Consider the following 17131-nt stretch of genomic DNA (forward strand, 5'->3'; position numbering starts at 1 on the left):
TGAGAGTGACGGATGTTTCTGCGGCAATTGCAATAAAGTTAAACCCTAACTATAAAGGTGAGAAGAATAGTGTAAAAGTGTTATTTTTTGCCATATTTAGTAAATAATGCGCTAAGTATTTAGTGGTCCTGTAGCACTGCAAAATATCTCCACAAGGTAGATAAAATTAAATAATTAAACAATACTATTATTAATATTTTTTTTTTTTAAGGAATAAGGCATAAAAAGTGTATTAATATGCTATGTTGCCCCGATATTTCAAAAAACTTAACGTGTCGTATCCGACACTCCCTGACATTCTAACACGCTCCGACACATATAATATTTGAAATTTGATTACATATCATGAAAAAAATTGATCGATTTTACCAAATTGATATAATAAAAATTAAAAATAGATACCGAATAATTCTCACAGGAGAGTATAAGAGATTTTCAATTTGAAAATATAATAGTAAATATTTACTTCTTATATTTCTTGGCAAAATTAATGAGTATTATAAGTTTTGTTTCATTTTTTTGTTAAATTATTGAATATTAAATATAATATATACTATATAAATTAAAAATATTATTTAATATCAAAACGTGTTCTAACATAAATCTAATATTTTTTAAAATTAAAGTGTGAGAGTATCAAGTTTAATGTCGGGTCATGTCCCGTGTCAGTGTCACTAGTGCAAAATTGCTAATATATATTCATATATAAATTCACTCATAAAGATTGTATCATGTTAAGAATCGTTACATTTGAAGTTGTTACTGATTAATATCTTGAACATAGAACTATATAAGATTAACTTTTTTGAATTCCCTTCTTACACTTGAACTTGATACGCACAAATAAGCTTATCACACTTGTATCTCGATTTTGCTTCATTCATCTGAAGATCCTTCCCAGGGTCCTTTTTTTTTTTTCTTCTTCTTCCTAGGGTTTCGCATTTGAATTCCCTGTTTTCTTTTCAATTTCTGAGATTCTTATCGTGTTATTTCATTCGTCGGAGTAACAATTACATACGCTTGGCCTCCATGGTTGTAAAAGGTGCTTTGCACAATTTGTAGGTATCATCCCTCGTTATTAGGCAATGCCGCCATTTTTGTCCACCTCAAGGGCACTTCGATCCTTTGCATCGCGCAAAGGTGATCTCAGACAATTGATAAGGTCTGGCAAGAACTGCAATGGCCAGCTTCATTACCCCTTTGGCTTCCGCACTGGTTCTTCTTCTTCTTCTTCGCCATTTGTGGGAGCTTTGTGTAATAATTCTGTTCAAACGAGGCAGTTTCTTGGATGTGGAGATGATGGAGAGGGTGTTCTATCCAAAATTTATGAGGAGAAGCGCGTTTTGGGGTAACATGATTCTATCTAAAGCATTGTGTGAAATATGGCCGAATATAAGTGTATGAATCGTGTTTTTTTCCTTGGCCTTGTAATCATATTACTTTATTATTGTTTTCAATTTTGTAGTTGTAAGCCGATTCAATGTTTTGATTGTTACTTGTTAGGTACTCTCAAGAGCAATTATTTGATGTTGTTGCAGCTGTGGACTTGTATCATGGTTTTGTTCCATGGTGTCAAAGGTCGGAGATACTTAAACACTATCCAGATGGATCATTTGATGCTGAGTTGGAGATTGGATTTAAATTTCTTGTTGAAAGTTATGTTTCTCATGTTGAGTTGAATAGACCAAAGCTTATAAAGGTCTATTCAACCTCCTCTAGTCTAGATAGTTACCTTTTTTTGTTGCATTCATAATGATTGTTACGAGCAGTTTTTTTTGGTGATGACTTTAATTCCAAAATTGATGAGACCTATAGGCATATTCACGGAAAAATTTTATAATTATATTATCTACAACTATTACTTCCATTTCATTCATAAGACTAGTAGTTTTGGTCTTTAGTGAAAACATCTATTCTTGTTTTTTGGAAATATTGATGACTTATATTGGGTACTAAGCAAGTAAGAGGTGCTCTTTATCTCTTACAATTTTTCTTTTGGGGATTGGGGTGGGGGTGGGGGTGGGGGTGGGTTTGAGTGGAGTGCGTTTAAAATAGGCTTAATTGCACATTTCATCACTCTAGTTTGAAAAGTTGCTGCATTGCATTTTCTAAGATGAGCATTGGCATATGACATGTCGATTTGCAGAACTAGTTTAGCTCATCCATCCCCTATAGATTGTTTTGATGTTCGAGTCTCTGTCTATTTTGACGGCTGTTATGGTTTTGATCCTTCCTAATTGAGGATTGAATGCAGTGCATATGAGTTTTAGATTCTGTTCTTGTAAACCTGTGCATTGCTCCAAATAGTTGTTATCATGAGCACGGTTATTTTATTATTGGTTATACACCTTTACTCTTCATTTCTACCGCTTGCTAATGTGCTCTGTTGTACTTATACTATATGTGTTTTGTGTTTCCAGACCACCGTATCACAGAGTACCCTGTTTGATCATTTGATAAACATTTGGGAATTCAGTCCAGGCCCAGCTCCTGGAACTTGCAATCTGTATTTCTTGGTGGATTTTAAGTTTCAATCCCCACTTTACAGACAGGTATCAACTTTCAATCTGAATCTGTTCTCCTGAATTTCCTTTTCGGTTTCTGTATGCTTATTTGAGAAATTGGTTTTCTTCCCTCACTTTCTATTGTCTTGCATTGAACCCTGCATGTGATACATGTATGTGACCAGCGAAAACGGACTCGCAACTTTTTTTGAATTCTGCGTGTCGGACACGTGTCCGACACAGACACGCTCCGACACGCGGTCAATATTTTGGGACACGTGGTCAACTCTTCGACACGCTCCGACATGTTTTTCTGACACGCAGTCAACTTTTTCGGACACGTGGTCAACGCTCGGACACGTTTTTTTTTTTTTTTTTAATCTTAATTTTATTTTATTAACTAAAAATAAAAAAAAATCATTCATAAATCATTTTTTTCTATTATGAAATTTGACATAAAAATTAACAAGGTACGAAAAATTATTTTTGTTTATATTTATGTTATAATATTTGATTGGTTATATGACTTATTATGGACTGTTACATCATTAAATATAAATTATATTATATATATTAAAAATATTATTTAATATCAAAACCTGTCCCAACGTGTCGAAATATGCCTTTTTTTAGAATTAATGTGTCGGCGTGTCGTGTCCCGTGTCAGTGTCCGTGCATCATAGTATGTGACAACTCTTTAGGCCCACCTCCTTCCTTCCCTATCCGGTGATGGCCTAGTCAGTGGATACATGTGTTTGGTAAGAAATGTGTGTTTTTGCTTACCAGATGCTGCTGAGTAGCATTACTGGCATCTTGATATAACTTCCCCTCCAATCTACCCCCGCATTTATATTCAAACTATTGGCAACTCTACCCACTTCATCACAGTCAACACTGATAAGACTGTGAAGATGCCACTCCAGTTGCCTTGGCTTCCTCCACTATTTTCTAGCAATCTGCATCACAATCCCACATTCCAGCCAGAGCTCTTCCACTCTCATCTTGATCCACTCTTTGCCTCATGTTTGAGAACCATGAATATGAGTCCCTTGGATTGATTTCTGTAAAGATCCGAGTTTGGTAGGATAGGTGATATGCGTCCAGCATATTGTGCTCTCTAAGTTAAAAGAAGCAAGAAATTAATCATAAATGTGTGAAAATAAGTTCATATATGCAAGAAATATTGATTATTCCTTCTCAATCATTCTCTCACTCAATTTATGCAGTTTAATAGCAGGAAACACCAAAATGAAGTGAAGGAAAGAAGTTGAAGTTGCTTAGTCTCGCACGATTTGCGCGGTGAGTGGCGCAAATCGCGCCATTTGGTATTTTACCCCCTGTTTCTCCGTGTGATTTGGAAAAAAAAAAATTTAACTGGCCGGGGCTCCGAGGAGGAAGCACGTGGTGCTCGGCGAGGGCTCCTAGCAGCTAATTCTCCTGACTGCAACTCAGCAGCTCGAACAATCTGATCCCACCTAGCATCCTCGACCATCTCTGTATAGATTTTATGTGTCATGGTCTTGTCCAATGGTACATCTCTGGGCTCCTCTGGTAGAATGTTAACTCCAGCCTTGATACACAAATGCATAATCAAGGAGGAGTGTGCAATCCTATTCTTGCTGTTGCCATCCTGTATGACCTTAAAGATCCTATCAGATAGAACCCTAGCAATATCAAGGTTGCCATCCCTCATCAGCACATAAAGCAATAGTGCCCTCTCCAGATTTACATCTGTTACGTTTGTGGAAGGAATGACTGTGACATTAATAAAATGATGCCAAAAAGCTGCTTCACCCGTCAAATCATTTTTTTTCATTTTCTCAGGAACGTGGGCAAGACCAGCCTTTGGCTTCCAAGCTGTGTACAAACAGGTGATCCCTCGCCTGATAGTATCAACTAATTCAGGCATGTCCTCCATATAGACATTCTTTATATCAGTGGGCTGCATCCTATCGAAGAGATGAATGAATCTACATTCAGCAGTAGATACAAAGGAAGTCTCAAGAAACTCTTCGATGGCTCGGGGCTCAAAAGATACCACCTTGCCCCTCACCCAACTTTTCCTAGTTTTATCCACATCCTCCCTATTCACATTTGCTAGAAATTCCTTCAAAATAGTGCACGGGCTGGGCTCAGCAAAAGTGACCAGCTTCTCCCACTTTCTCATTCTTATCACTTTCAGAATGGGAGAATCTTCAGGAAGGTTCTCCAGATCAATCTTCCTTTCTGGAATGATTTTCTTAGGCCAGTACCAGTTTTCATATCTTTGCTGGCACTCCGATGAGAGGAACCTACTCTCATTAAAGGCATAGTGCCTAGGCCTCTTGCTGCCAGATGCAGCTGTGTTCTTCTTTTGGCCACCCTGGGTGCCTTTCTTGTTAACCTGTTTTCCCTGAAACTCAGAAAAGTCCGACCAATATATTGCAAAATAGAATCAATACATTTCTCAATTACAATGATCAGTCAAGGACAATTCCCAGATTTAAATTCAAGACAAGGTTCAATTTCAATCATTCGGAATCATGTAGAAATCATTTCCATGCATTTAGTTAATGATCAAGGATTTAATTCATAGCTCATCCAAATCAGAGAATTCAACATGTGGCCAGACTTTATCAAATTCATAGCAATCCTTGCATAAAGATGACAACTTCATGTGTATAAATTGGCCTTGATAAAACACAGATCATTAAAGCCAGCTGGCGCGAGAGTCTGCGCGATTTGCGCGAGTTGGGAAACATGTAATTCAAACCCAGCCAGCGCGATCTGCGCCAGCCATCGCGCGATCCGCGCGGGCTGGGGAATGGACAAGTTTATGCAAACCCAGCCAGCGCGATCTGCGCCAGATATCGCGCGATCTGCGCGGGCTGGGCAGTGTTGAAGAACTTCAAGAGTTCTTTAGACTAACCAACAACCAAACAAGCATCTCACTATAATTGTACCCAAGATAAAGAACAACGTGTCTGTGAATATTAGGGTTAGAGACTTACCTTCTCTCCAGCCATGGATGCAAGAATGAGATATAGTTGAAGAATAAACTTTGAATTTAATTTGTCCCAAGATCGCGGCAAGAATGTTTCTACCTTTGATTTGCAAGAACTTGGGATGCAATGTGTGTAATCCAAGGTTATGGAGAAGGTATTGGGGAAACGAAACGGTTGAGAGCGTTTGAGATATGGGGCGCGACTGTGGAAATTTGAAATGAGTGGGTTAGGGGGTTTTTATATTTTCACTTTTGTAACCGCACCTTCGCGCGGTTTGCGCGAGATTCCGCGCAATTTGCGCGATGAAACATAAGCTTTCAAGGCAAATGGCCCGGATTGCGCCAGGTTCCACGCATTTTGCGTGAAGATACAGTGGGTATCACTGAAAATTCGCGCATTTCGCTCCATGTTCCGCGCGATTTGCGCGGTGCTCTGTTTTTCCTTGACTAAAAAAAAACTAACTATTTCCTAAAACTTAAAAGACTCAACAGAAATATAAGAAAATAACTGAAAAGTTTTGGGTTGCCTCCTAACCAGAGCTTGTTTAACGTCACGAACCTGACGCAGACTCTTTAAGTCTCAGGTGAAAGTAAAGGAACAGCAACGGTGTCCCTATGTACTTCTTCTCCATGATATGTCTTCAATCTACACCCATTGACCTTGAAAGGTCTTTCAGTGTTGAGAGGGAAAATCTCAACTGTACCATATGGAAATACTTTCTTAACAACAAAAGGACCAGACCAACGAGACTTGAGCTTACCTGGAAACAACCTCAGTCGAGAGTTGTATAGTAATACCTGTTGTCCTGGCTCAAACTCTTTTGGTTGAATCTTCTTGTCATGCCACTTCTTTGTCTTCTCTTTGTAAATTCTGGCATTCTCATAGGCTGCTAACCTGAACTCATCTAACTCATTTAATTGCAGTAATCTTTTATCATTAGCTCTTGATGGTTCAAAATTCAAAAATTTAATAGCCCACAAAGCTCTATGTTCTAGTTCTACAGGAAGATGACAAGACTTACCTGCAAAGAACCTTGGGATACACCACCCCAAAAGCTAGCTCAAAGGGTGAGAGTGCTCAAGACCTTATAAACTCCACATTAGTTGCACATACAACCAATGTGGGACTATATATCTCAACACGCCCCCTCACACGAGAGCCCATTGGGCTTGAAGAGTGGACAATGCAACAGGCCCAGCCTACCTGTGCTAAGAAACACTACAAGAGAAAGTGGGGGACGGCGAGGCTCTGATACCATGTAAAGAACCTTGGGATACACCACCCCAAAAGCTAGCTCAAAGGGTGGAAGTGCCCAAGACTTTATAAACTCCACATTAGTTGCACATACAACCAATGTGGGACTATATATCTCAACATTACCATACACCAGTTGGAATGGTGACATACCTATTGGTGTTTTGAAAGCAGTCCTGTATGCCCAGAGTGCATCATCTAGTTTCTTAGCCCAATCCTTCCTTGAGTTGCCCACAGTCTGCTCCAGAATCCTCTTCATCTCTCTATTTGAAATCTCTACTTGTCCACTGGTCTGAGGATGGTATGGTGTAGCCACCTTGTGAGTGACGCCATACTTTGTAAGCAAGCTTTCAAACTGCTTATTGCAGAAGTGAGTGCCACCATCATTGATGATTGCTCGAGGAACTCCAAAGCGGGTGAATATATTCTTCCGTAAGAAAGAAACTATCACCTTTGCATCATTAGTAGGCAAAGCAATTGCTTCTACCCACTTGGACACGTAGTCTACAACAACTAAGATGTATTGATTAGAATATGACTTAGGGAATGGTCCCATAAAGTCAATTCCCCAAACATCAAACAGTTCCACCTCCAATATGCAGTTGAGGGGCATCTCATCTTTACGGGATATGTTTCCTGTCCTTTGGCACTTATCACATTTCTCCACAAACTCTCGTGCATCCTTGAAGATTGTAGGCCAATAATATCCACTTTGCAGCACCTTCTGTGCAGTTCTGTTGCCTCCAAATGTCCTCCATAGTCAGATGCATGACAATGCCACAGAATATCGGCACTTCGAATTCAGCAACACACCTACGAATAACACCATCATCACATTGAAAATAAAGGAAAGGGTTATCCCAGTGATACCTCTTTGCATCATGAAAGAATTTCTTTTTCTGCTGCCAAGTAAAATCATTAGGCATTAATCCAACAGCTTTGTAGTTTGCAAAGTTTGCAAACCATGGACTCATAATCACTGCCATCACTTGCTCATCAGGAAAGGACTCATTAACCTCAACTCATTAATCCTTCTTGCAAACTATTTGGCCCAGGCAGCACACAGATTCTCTCCGGATTGTTGGGTGAAGTTGGTGATCTCATTTACCAACTTGTTATTCTTTTCCATAGAAAAGTGCTCAACAAAGAATTTAGCTGTCAACTCATCCCATGTTTTGATTCTGTTGGGAGCTTGTCGATCCAACCATCTGAGAGTTTTCCCGGTCACAGCAAACGGGAATACCGGAGTCTGATTGCATCATCTGATACTCTGTGGTGCTTGGTTGTATCACAGATTCTTAAAAATCTGTCCATGAAGTCATGGAGATCTTCATAGTCTTCCCCACCAAATGGATATTTCTCCACCAGAGTGATCAGTGATGGATGGATGTCGTAGTTGTTGGCATCAATCGGTGGCCTGACAATGCTGGAGTTTTGCCTTGTAAACAGTGGAGCCAAGATTGACTCCATCAACTCTTCTTCCGGTGGTGGATTTGGAGCTGTCATCTCTGTTTCTACTTCAGATTGCGAAGTAGAAGTTTCTGCTTGCTTCCTCTGCTTAGTAAGTTGTCTTAATCTCCTTGCAGTCCTTTCTATCTCTGGATCGTAGATCAAATTTTTAGAATCAACTGCACCACGCATAAACTAAAGCAAACAGATTAGTAACACAAAATCCAATCAAGAAAATCAAAAGTTATTAATGAACTTGGCGTATTCAATTCCCAGCAACGGCGCCAAAAACTTGTTGCGAAATCGGCAAATGTACCGATCGTTCCAAGTAATAAAAGGGTAAGTAGAGTTTCGTCTCCACGAGAATTGAGGCACCGAATTTATTATAACTATTCCTTTCTTATCGGATCAATAAATTTCATATTGAAAATGGTTGTGATTTGTGAAAGACAAGAACAACTAAAGATTGTAAAAATAGTTTCCAATTTCTGTTTAAGTTCAAGAATAAAGATTAATGGCTGAGAAAATAATTGAGAAAATATTGCAGTAAAGAGACGCCAACACCTTTATAATCCCCACCTCGTAACCTGAATTAACATTTACATTCAATTATGCAATTGATCAAACAATTCACTATCTTTTATTTGACTGGTTGCCTTGGCTTCCTCCATTATTTTCTAGCAATCTGCATCACAATCCCACATTCCAGCCTGAGCTCTTCTACTCTCATCTTGATCCACTCTTCGCCTCATGTTTGAGAACCATGAATATGAGTCCCTTGGATTGATTTCTGTAAAGATCCGTGTTTGGTAGGATAGGTTTGGGGTGTCTGGGTTTTAGTGGTTTGCAGAGGTTGTGGGACAGTGGTAACAGGTGCTGCTGGAGCTTGTGGGTTGATTTGGGCATTTAAGTTGGCTGTGCGAGTCTAAGATGATGGATTCATGGCTTGGCTGAGGCTGATGGCTGTGGTTTGGAGTTGAAGGGTTCTGATGTGGTGGTTAATTCAAAGGGGTTTCTGGTAGCTGAGATGAAGGTTTGGTGGGGATTCGAAATTTGTGATGGGGCTTTGCGGTTGTGAGGATTTTTGGGTTTCTGTGATTATTGCTTCATAGATGTTTTGACTTTTGAGAGGTTGTAATGTTTTCTAGGCTGATGATTTCAAGGTGAGATTAGGTTGAAGATGGTGGTTGAGTTTCTGGGTTGAAGTTTTTTTTGTTTGGTTTTTCGTTATTTTTTGGATAGAAAGGATAATGTAGGAAATCAGGATTCAAATATTTTCGTTTTTATTTCCTATTAATTAGGATTGATTATGATTGATTGATTAGTCATCCCTGAGTCATTCTTCACGATTCCTTCTTGTCTAAATACTCCTTATGTCATTTATTCAATTCAATACAAAGAAATACAAAATTCTTTATGGTATCAAGAGCAGGTTCGTTTCTACCCTAAATCAGCCATCTTCAAGGCTGAAATACCATCCAAACATCATCGAAAACACCTCCTCAATTCTGTCCAACCCCAGAAACCTTATCTACAGACCTCCAATCAAGAAAGTGAAGTGAGCATTCGACTCAGAAGGCTTCGACGAGTGGAACGCCACTGGACCCATCACCGTCAGCCGCTGCACACGCACAGCCAGCCTCCGGCGCGTGAGCTCCACGCGCCACCTCCCCAGCGTATTTTTCCGCCGCGACTTGCACAGAACCTCTCGCCGGCGTCTCCCTTCCTGTTCCAGAGGTTAGATATGAAAAAATAAAAACTTGATTTTTTCATCCACGGTCAAATCCTCTCTTCCTTCATGTTCCTCATCTGTTCCCAATACTTAGTCCTCCGGAGACAACTTAAGTATGCAGATTACTAGTCACCGGTTGAACGGTAAAAATTTTCTGCAATGGTTTCAATCTGTTAAGTTGGTGATCCGGGCAAAAGGTAAGATGGGTTATCCTGAGGGAAAAATTAAGAAACATGCTGAGGATTCTCCTGATTATGAAAATTGGGAGATTAATAATTCCTTGGTAATGGCATGGCTGACTAATTCCATGGAACCACATATGGGCCAAACCTATTTGTTCTTCGATACTGCCAAGGAGATTTGGGATGCTGTTCAACAAAATTATTCAGATCTGGAGAATACCTCTAGTTGAGAGACTTTCGTCAAAGGGGTATGACTATTACTGAATATTTTACTGCACTAACAAATTTATGGCAGGAACTGGATCTTTATTATGCATCCGATCTTAAAGGATTGAAAGCGAATACCCAGTTTAAAAAACACTTGGAGAAGGAACAACTTTATGATTTCCTTGCTGGCCTCAACCGAGATCTTGATGAGGTTCGTGGTCGAATTCACTTGCTAATGCCTTTGCTGAAGTTCGTAGAGAAGCAAGTAGACAAAGAGTTATGCTAGGAGAAAATGAGTCAATTGATAAGTCTGATGATATGTCTGCATTGGCTGCCAAACGTACCATTGACCTTTTCTCTGGAGAATCAAAACGGGATGGTCGTCCATGGTGCACCCACTGCAATAAAATTGGTCATACCCGTGAGAAATGTTGGGAAATCCACGGGAAACCTGCAAATTGGAAGCCAAATGGACAGAATAAAGGTCGTGCATATCAGGTCTCTACTGATGACAAGGTTGATGAGCCTCGTGCATCCTCTGACTCTGATGGTGTCTTTCTTAGCAAAACTCAGTTTGAACAACTTCAGAGACTTCTGACTTAACCTCCTAAGGCCACTAGTAATGTGGCCCAGCAAGGTACAACTTTCCATGTTGATAGTCAAAATCATTGGATCTTTGATTCTGGAGCGTCTGACCATATGACAGGTAATCCGAGCTTGTTCTGTTCATATACTCCATACTCTGAACCCTCTCGGGTCAAGATCGCCGATGGCAGTTTATCTCAGATTGCAGGACACAGAACCATTAAACTTTCTGAGCGGATTAATTTAACATCAGTTCTTTATGTTTCTTCTCTGGCTTGTAATCTCATTTCCATAAGCAAGCTGACTTCTGAGTTGCATTGTTTTGCTAAATTCTTTCCTCATGGTTGTGTTTTAGGAACAGGACTCGGAGAGGATGATTGGCAGTGCTAGAGAGGATGGTGGACTTTACTACTTTGAGGATGTGACTCATGAAGCTGTTTTTGTGGAAAAAGACTCTATGTTTCCTTTTGATTCATGTAATGATGTTATGCTGTGGCATCGTAGGCTAGGCCATCCAAATTTTAATTATCTTCAGAAGTTGTTACCAAACATATTTATTAATAAAAGTCCTAGTTTGTTTTCTTGTAATATTTGTCAACTTGCCAAGCATACTCGTGTTCATTATCCTTCTAAAGTTCATCATGATTCTTCCCCATTTTCTTTAATTCATAGTGACATATGGGGTCCAGCCCGTGTAAAGAATATTTCAGTTGCTCGATGGTTCATTACCTTCATTGATGACCATTCCCGAGTTTGTTGGGTATACCTTCTAAAGGACAAGTCAGATGCTGCATCCAGTTTTAAAAAATTTCATGCCATGGTTCAAATCCAATTCCAAGTTGCTATACAAATTCTGCGTACAGATAATGGCAAAGAGTATTTTAACTCTATTCTTGGAGAATATCTTTCCCAACATGGCATCCTTCTCCAAAGCTCGTGTCCTGACACACCCCAACAAAACGGAGTTGCGGAAAGAAAAAACCGACATCTCCTTGAAGTTGCTCGGGCTCTTATGTTCACTATAAGTGTTCCTAAATACCTTTGGGGGGAAGCCGTTCTCACTGCCTCGTATTTGATCAATCGAATGCCATCTCGCATTCTCAAATTTCAGTCTCCTCTTTCTAGTTTTTTCCGCACCTTCCCTTCCTTCCGAGGCGTCTCCTCCCTACCTCTCAAGTTATTTGGTTGTGTTGTATTTGTCCATATTCCCTCTCATCAACGGTCTAAGCTTGATCCTAAGTCTCTCTGGTGTGTCTTTGTTGGTTATTCTCCTACTCAACGTGGCTATAAGTGTTATTCTCCCTCTCTTCGTAAAGTCTTTGTCTCTATGGATGTCACCTTTTCTGAGACTCAACATTTCTTTCCCTTGACTTCTCTTCAGGGGGAGTCTATAGGAGCAGATGAAGATCAGTCATGGGAACCTACTGATGCCACAGTATTACCTCTACTATTGGAAATAGGGGGAGCTACAGAATCCTCACCATCCGGAGCCTCCTCAAAGTGGGGACAAGTTTATAGCAGGCGAAAGCCTCCTCAAAGTGTAAATAACCCAGAGCCTCTACATTGCTAGGATTCTGAACCATGTTCTAGTTCCAGCACCCCAACACTTGAGTGCCATGATAAAAATGATCTACACTTGCTTATTGCTCTCAGAAAAGGTACTCGATCTTGTACTACTCATCCTATTTCTAATCATATTTCATATGAAAAGTTGTCCCCAGGGTTCCGTGCTTTCAATACTATGTTGGATAGTACAAAGATACCGAGAAATATACATGAGGCTCTCGATGATAAAAAATGGAGGGATGCTGTCTTTGAAGAAATGAATGTTTTAGAAAGAAATGGAACTTGGGAGATAGTGACCCTACCAAAGGGAAAACAGGCAGTAAGATGCAAATGGGTGTTTACAATAAAATTTAATGCAGATGATAGCATCAACAGATACAAGGCAAGATTGGTTGCAAAGGGGTTCTTACAGACTCATGGGATAAGATTAGCATGAGACTTTTGCTCCAGTTACTAAAGTCAATACCATTCGAATTCTCTTATCACTTGCTGCCAACCTAGATTGGCCTTTGCAACAGTTGGATGTGAAGAATGCATTCCTAAATAGTGACTTACATGAAAAAGTCTATATGGATCCTCCACCTGGTTTTGAAAAGGGAAATGGATCAGTGTGTAAACTAAAAAAGTCTCTATATGGGTTGAAACAGTCTCCTAGAGAATGGTTTGACAAATTCACACAAGCTGTCAAAAGAAGAGGCTTCATTCAAGCACAGACTGATCACACTCTCTTCCACAAACACTCTAAGGATGGTAAAATTGCTATTCTTATTGTGTACGTATATGACATAATTCTTACAGGTGACGATATTGAAGAATTGAACTCCTTGAAGAAGTATCTAGCAGCTCAGTTTGAATTAAAGGATCTTGGCACTCTCAAATATTTCCTTGGTATGGAAGTTGTTAGGAGCAAAACAGGCATCACTCTCACACAAAAGAAATATGTTCTAGATCTTTTGTTGGAAACTGGAATGTTAGGGTGTAAGCCTGCTGAGACACCTGTGGAACCTAATACCAAGTTAGGTATTGAAGATGGGAATGAAGTGGATAAAGAACAATATCAGAGATTGGTTGGCAAACTAATTTACTTATCTCACACGCGTCCTGACATTGCCTTTGCGGTGAGTATGATTAGTCAATTCATGCACTCACCCAAGGAGAAGCATCTTAGTGCAGTCTATAGGGTGCTCAGATACCTCAAGAACACTCCAGGAAGAGGATTATTCTTTAAAAAGGGGTATAAAAGGACGATTGAAATCTACACTGATGCAAATTGGGCAGGCTCATCAGTAGACAGGAGATCTACCTCAGGCTATTGCACCTATGTGTGGGGAAATCTTGTTACTTGGAGAAGCAAAAAACAAACGGTGGTTGCAAGAAGTAGTGCTGAAGCAGAATCTTGAGCTTTAGCTCATGGAGTTTGTGAAGGAATCTGGTTGAGAAGACTTCTTCAAGAGTTGAAGATTTCATATTCCCTACCAATAAAACTATATTGTGACAACAAGGCAGCTGTCAGCATTGCTCAAGATCCTGTGCATCATGATCGAACAAAGCACGTGGAAGTTGATCGCCACTTCATCAAAGAAAAATTAGATGATGGAAGTGTGCGTATGATGTATGTTCCTACCAAAGAGCAGACTGCAGATATCCTTACAAAAGGCCTACATTGTCCAGCATTCGAGGACTTGATTGGCAAGTTGAGAATGATCAACATTTATCTCCCAACTTGAGGGGGAGTGTAGGAAATCAAGATTCAAATATTTCCGTTTTTATTTCCTATTAATTAGGATTGATTAGGATTGATTAGTCATCGCTGAGTCATTCTTAGCGATTCTTTCTGGTATAAATACTCCTTATGTAATTTATTCAAATCAATACAAAGAAATACAAAATTCTTTAGATAAAAAATAATTTATGTACCCGTTTCTGAATGTGTTAGTAGTTGGATTAGTGAGTTTTAAACCATAAAGTTTTTTTATTTTTTTTAATAACCCATAGTTGGAGGCGGTTTTGTACATTTTAACCACCAAAATTTTGTGAGTACCTAGGGCACTCCCACCATTCCCCAAAAAGGCTGAACAATGTGATAGTAAAAACAGTTGAGCATTCGATTATGAACAAAGCACCACACAAGCACTGCAGCCTAAGAAAGACTTGACTTTTCAGGGAGCTTTGAACTTCCTTAGGGGTTTAATAATTTGCTTAAAACTGACAACGGCAAGGTGATACGCCACACCTATATTTATTATTATTATCTTCACCAATAATACAGTGTTTCTCAGTGTTCTGTTTTCTCCAGTTTAAACACAGAATTCATAACTAATACTTTTTCCCATTGTTTATCTATCAAACATACAGTCTCTGCCACTGCTATGTTTTATCAAGTATAGAAGACAAAACTCAATCCATTTTGGTACGGTTAATGTGTTTAGTATATGATGCAGAAAAATGAGGTAAAGTTTAGGATTTTAAAGTTAATGCAATGAAGTTGATTTGGAAGATAACTCTTAGGTTTTGCTTAGGCTGCTTATGTTACTTCTAAATTGGTCTCAACATGTCAAGAGTCAAGATTTCAATAATTTTACATTCGTTATGTGGACTTTTTTGTCTAAACATGCTAAATGGTTGCACATGGTCCAAATAGTCAAACTGTTCACTGCATAAGAAATAATCTACCTGCTGTTTAGTCATCAGGCATATTTTCTCTTCCTGCTTGTAATTATTACTTCATGATATCTATTATGGAGTTATATCCTTGATTCCTCGTCAGTCCTTTCGGGTAAATGGTCAGGATACAATTCTTTAATTCTTCAATAACTTTTTTATTGTTTAGTTACTTTTCCATCTTGATTCCACTTATGAATCGACCTGAGATCTTAGTTCATTTTGAAAAGGTCAATGCCTTATGTTTAACCTTCCTAAATATGTGGCCCCTTTGTTCTTTTCTGCTCTTTATTCCTCTTGATGGGTATATCAACTACTATATTCCTTGTTCTGATGTATTAACTTCTATTAACTGAAGTGTTAGCATGAATTATTTGCTGACCGATCATGGTTAAGTAGAGTTGGATATTCGTATTCCTGCTTTAATATTTTCTTTCTTTTTTTAAGAAACAGAGCTGAGTTGTTTTCAAAGATAAATTACTAGAGCACTTGGATACGTAATTTTGTTTACTTTATATTATATGGTCTCTATTATAAATTTAATTGCTTTGATAGTTTTGTGGATTCTTGGTGCTGTTAGATATTAGAAGTATTTACAAAGGTGTTAGACATGTAATATAAAATCATACATGTGTCCTTACCAAACACTAATAGCTTAAGTTTTTGGGAGAGTTAGTTCATGACATGATATCAAAGTTTCCATGATTAAGTGGTCTAGAGTTCAACTCTTACCATCTCCATTATTCTAAATAAAAAGTTGAATTTGAACACAAGGTAGGTAGATCTATGCTTTGTCCATGATTCAAGCCTAAAGAGCTTTTGTGTGAGGGGGCATGTTTGACATATAATAAATAAAACCATTAATGTGTTTTCACCCAACAACTTAAGCTCTTGTGAGAGTTGGTTCATGACAAGCGCTTTTCTATTATATATTTTATTATGGGTTGGGTTCTTTGTCTGATTTATGCATTGATTTTTAAATTTATTTGTGGTTATAATTTGCATTTTTCTGTTGAGGACTAATCAAATATTTTTTTTTTACTGTGATTTTCTGGTTCAGATTGCATCAGTGTTCTTTAAGGAGGTAGCATCTAGGATGGTTGGTTCATTTAATGAACGTTGTTGTGTAATATATGGACCGGAAGTGCCGGTCCTTGAAAACTCATATGGGGAAAGGACATGAATTTGTTCTGTACTTCACCTTTACTTGAAACTCAACATGAATTTAATTTACAGTTTCAGCATAAATTGGGTGGTTTTTTGATTGCTCGCCACTCAATGCTGATTGTCTTTTGGTTATTGTAATTTAAAGGCTATTGATCGAGTCTTTCTTTTCCCCCCCAATCCGAAGTTATTTTTGTATTTTAAGTGACCAGTTCCTGTTTATCTTTGTAAAGATCATACCTGTACTATCACTAATGAATGAGGTGAATCCCAAGAGGCATTTGGTATAGGTCATAATGGAAAAGGAGTGCAAAATTTTCACTTCAAATCTCCTAGAGGAAGTTAGTGTAGACGCCATTTTCATTCCTTGGTTTTACCTGTACAAATTTTCTTAATGTTCAATATTAGAGGTGTGTAACTAATAGTTGCATGGAAATTCTGCTTCTGGAAATGAGTTTTCGTACTCATTACGACATTACCCATGACTCTTGGCTTGTTAGTTATGGGTTAGAGATTGCACTGTAACTAGCAGCGTGCATTGCTATGGATCGGACTCAAATGGCAGTGATTCGATAGCCATACTCTGAACTGAGCTGTTAGCCTGTCAGAGCAAGGATGATCTTAGTGTGGATTAGGTTACAGCTTACAACCCCTTTGGTCACATAAAGCCTTAGTGTTATTTGTTTGCATGTGTAGATTATGCTTAAATGTTCAGTCTGATTTTTAACAAGCTTAAAGGTGAATATAATGTTACCCATAAAAAATGAAGGTGAATTTTTTTAGTCTTAAAAGTTTTTTAATCATCAATTGGAGTATTGTGCTATCTTTCTTTATATATATTTT

General features: G+C 38.7%; 1 protein-coding gene across 2 annotated transcripts; it reads left to right on the forward strand.

The window, feature by feature from the left end:
• Positions 1 to 843: 843 nt before the first annotated feature.
• On the forward strand, positions 844 to 16561 carry LOC133307609 (uncharacterized). Of its 2 annotated transcripts, none has more exons than XM_061508152.1 (4): positions 844 to 1348; positions 1504 to 1699; positions 2421 to 2552; positions 16185 to 16561. In XM_061508152.1, the coding sequence occupies exons 1-4, from the start codon at positions 1086 to 1088 to the stop codon at positions 16305 to 16307; spliced, it is 714 nt and encodes a 237-aa protein (XP_061364136.1). In that variant the 5' UTR covers positions 844 to 1085; the 3' UTR covers positions 16308 to 16561. The 2 variants fall into 2 exon arrangements, with proteins under 2 accessions (XP_061364136.1, XP_061364141.1); XM_061508157.1 differs by having other exon boundaries at positions 1539 to 1699.
• Positions 16562 to 17131: the final 570 nt, after the last annotated feature.

Source organism: Gastrolobium bilobum, unplaced genomic scaffold (assembly GCF_033153095.1).
Source record: "Gastrolobium bilobum isolate Gb01-03AN ecotype WA unplaced genomic scaffold, APGP_CSIRO_Gbil_v1 utg29204, whole genome shotgun sequence".
In the NCBI taxonomy this organism is placed as follows: Eukaryota; Viridiplantae; Streptophyta; class Magnoliopsida; order Fabales; family Fabaceae; genus Gastrolobium; species Gastrolobium bilobum.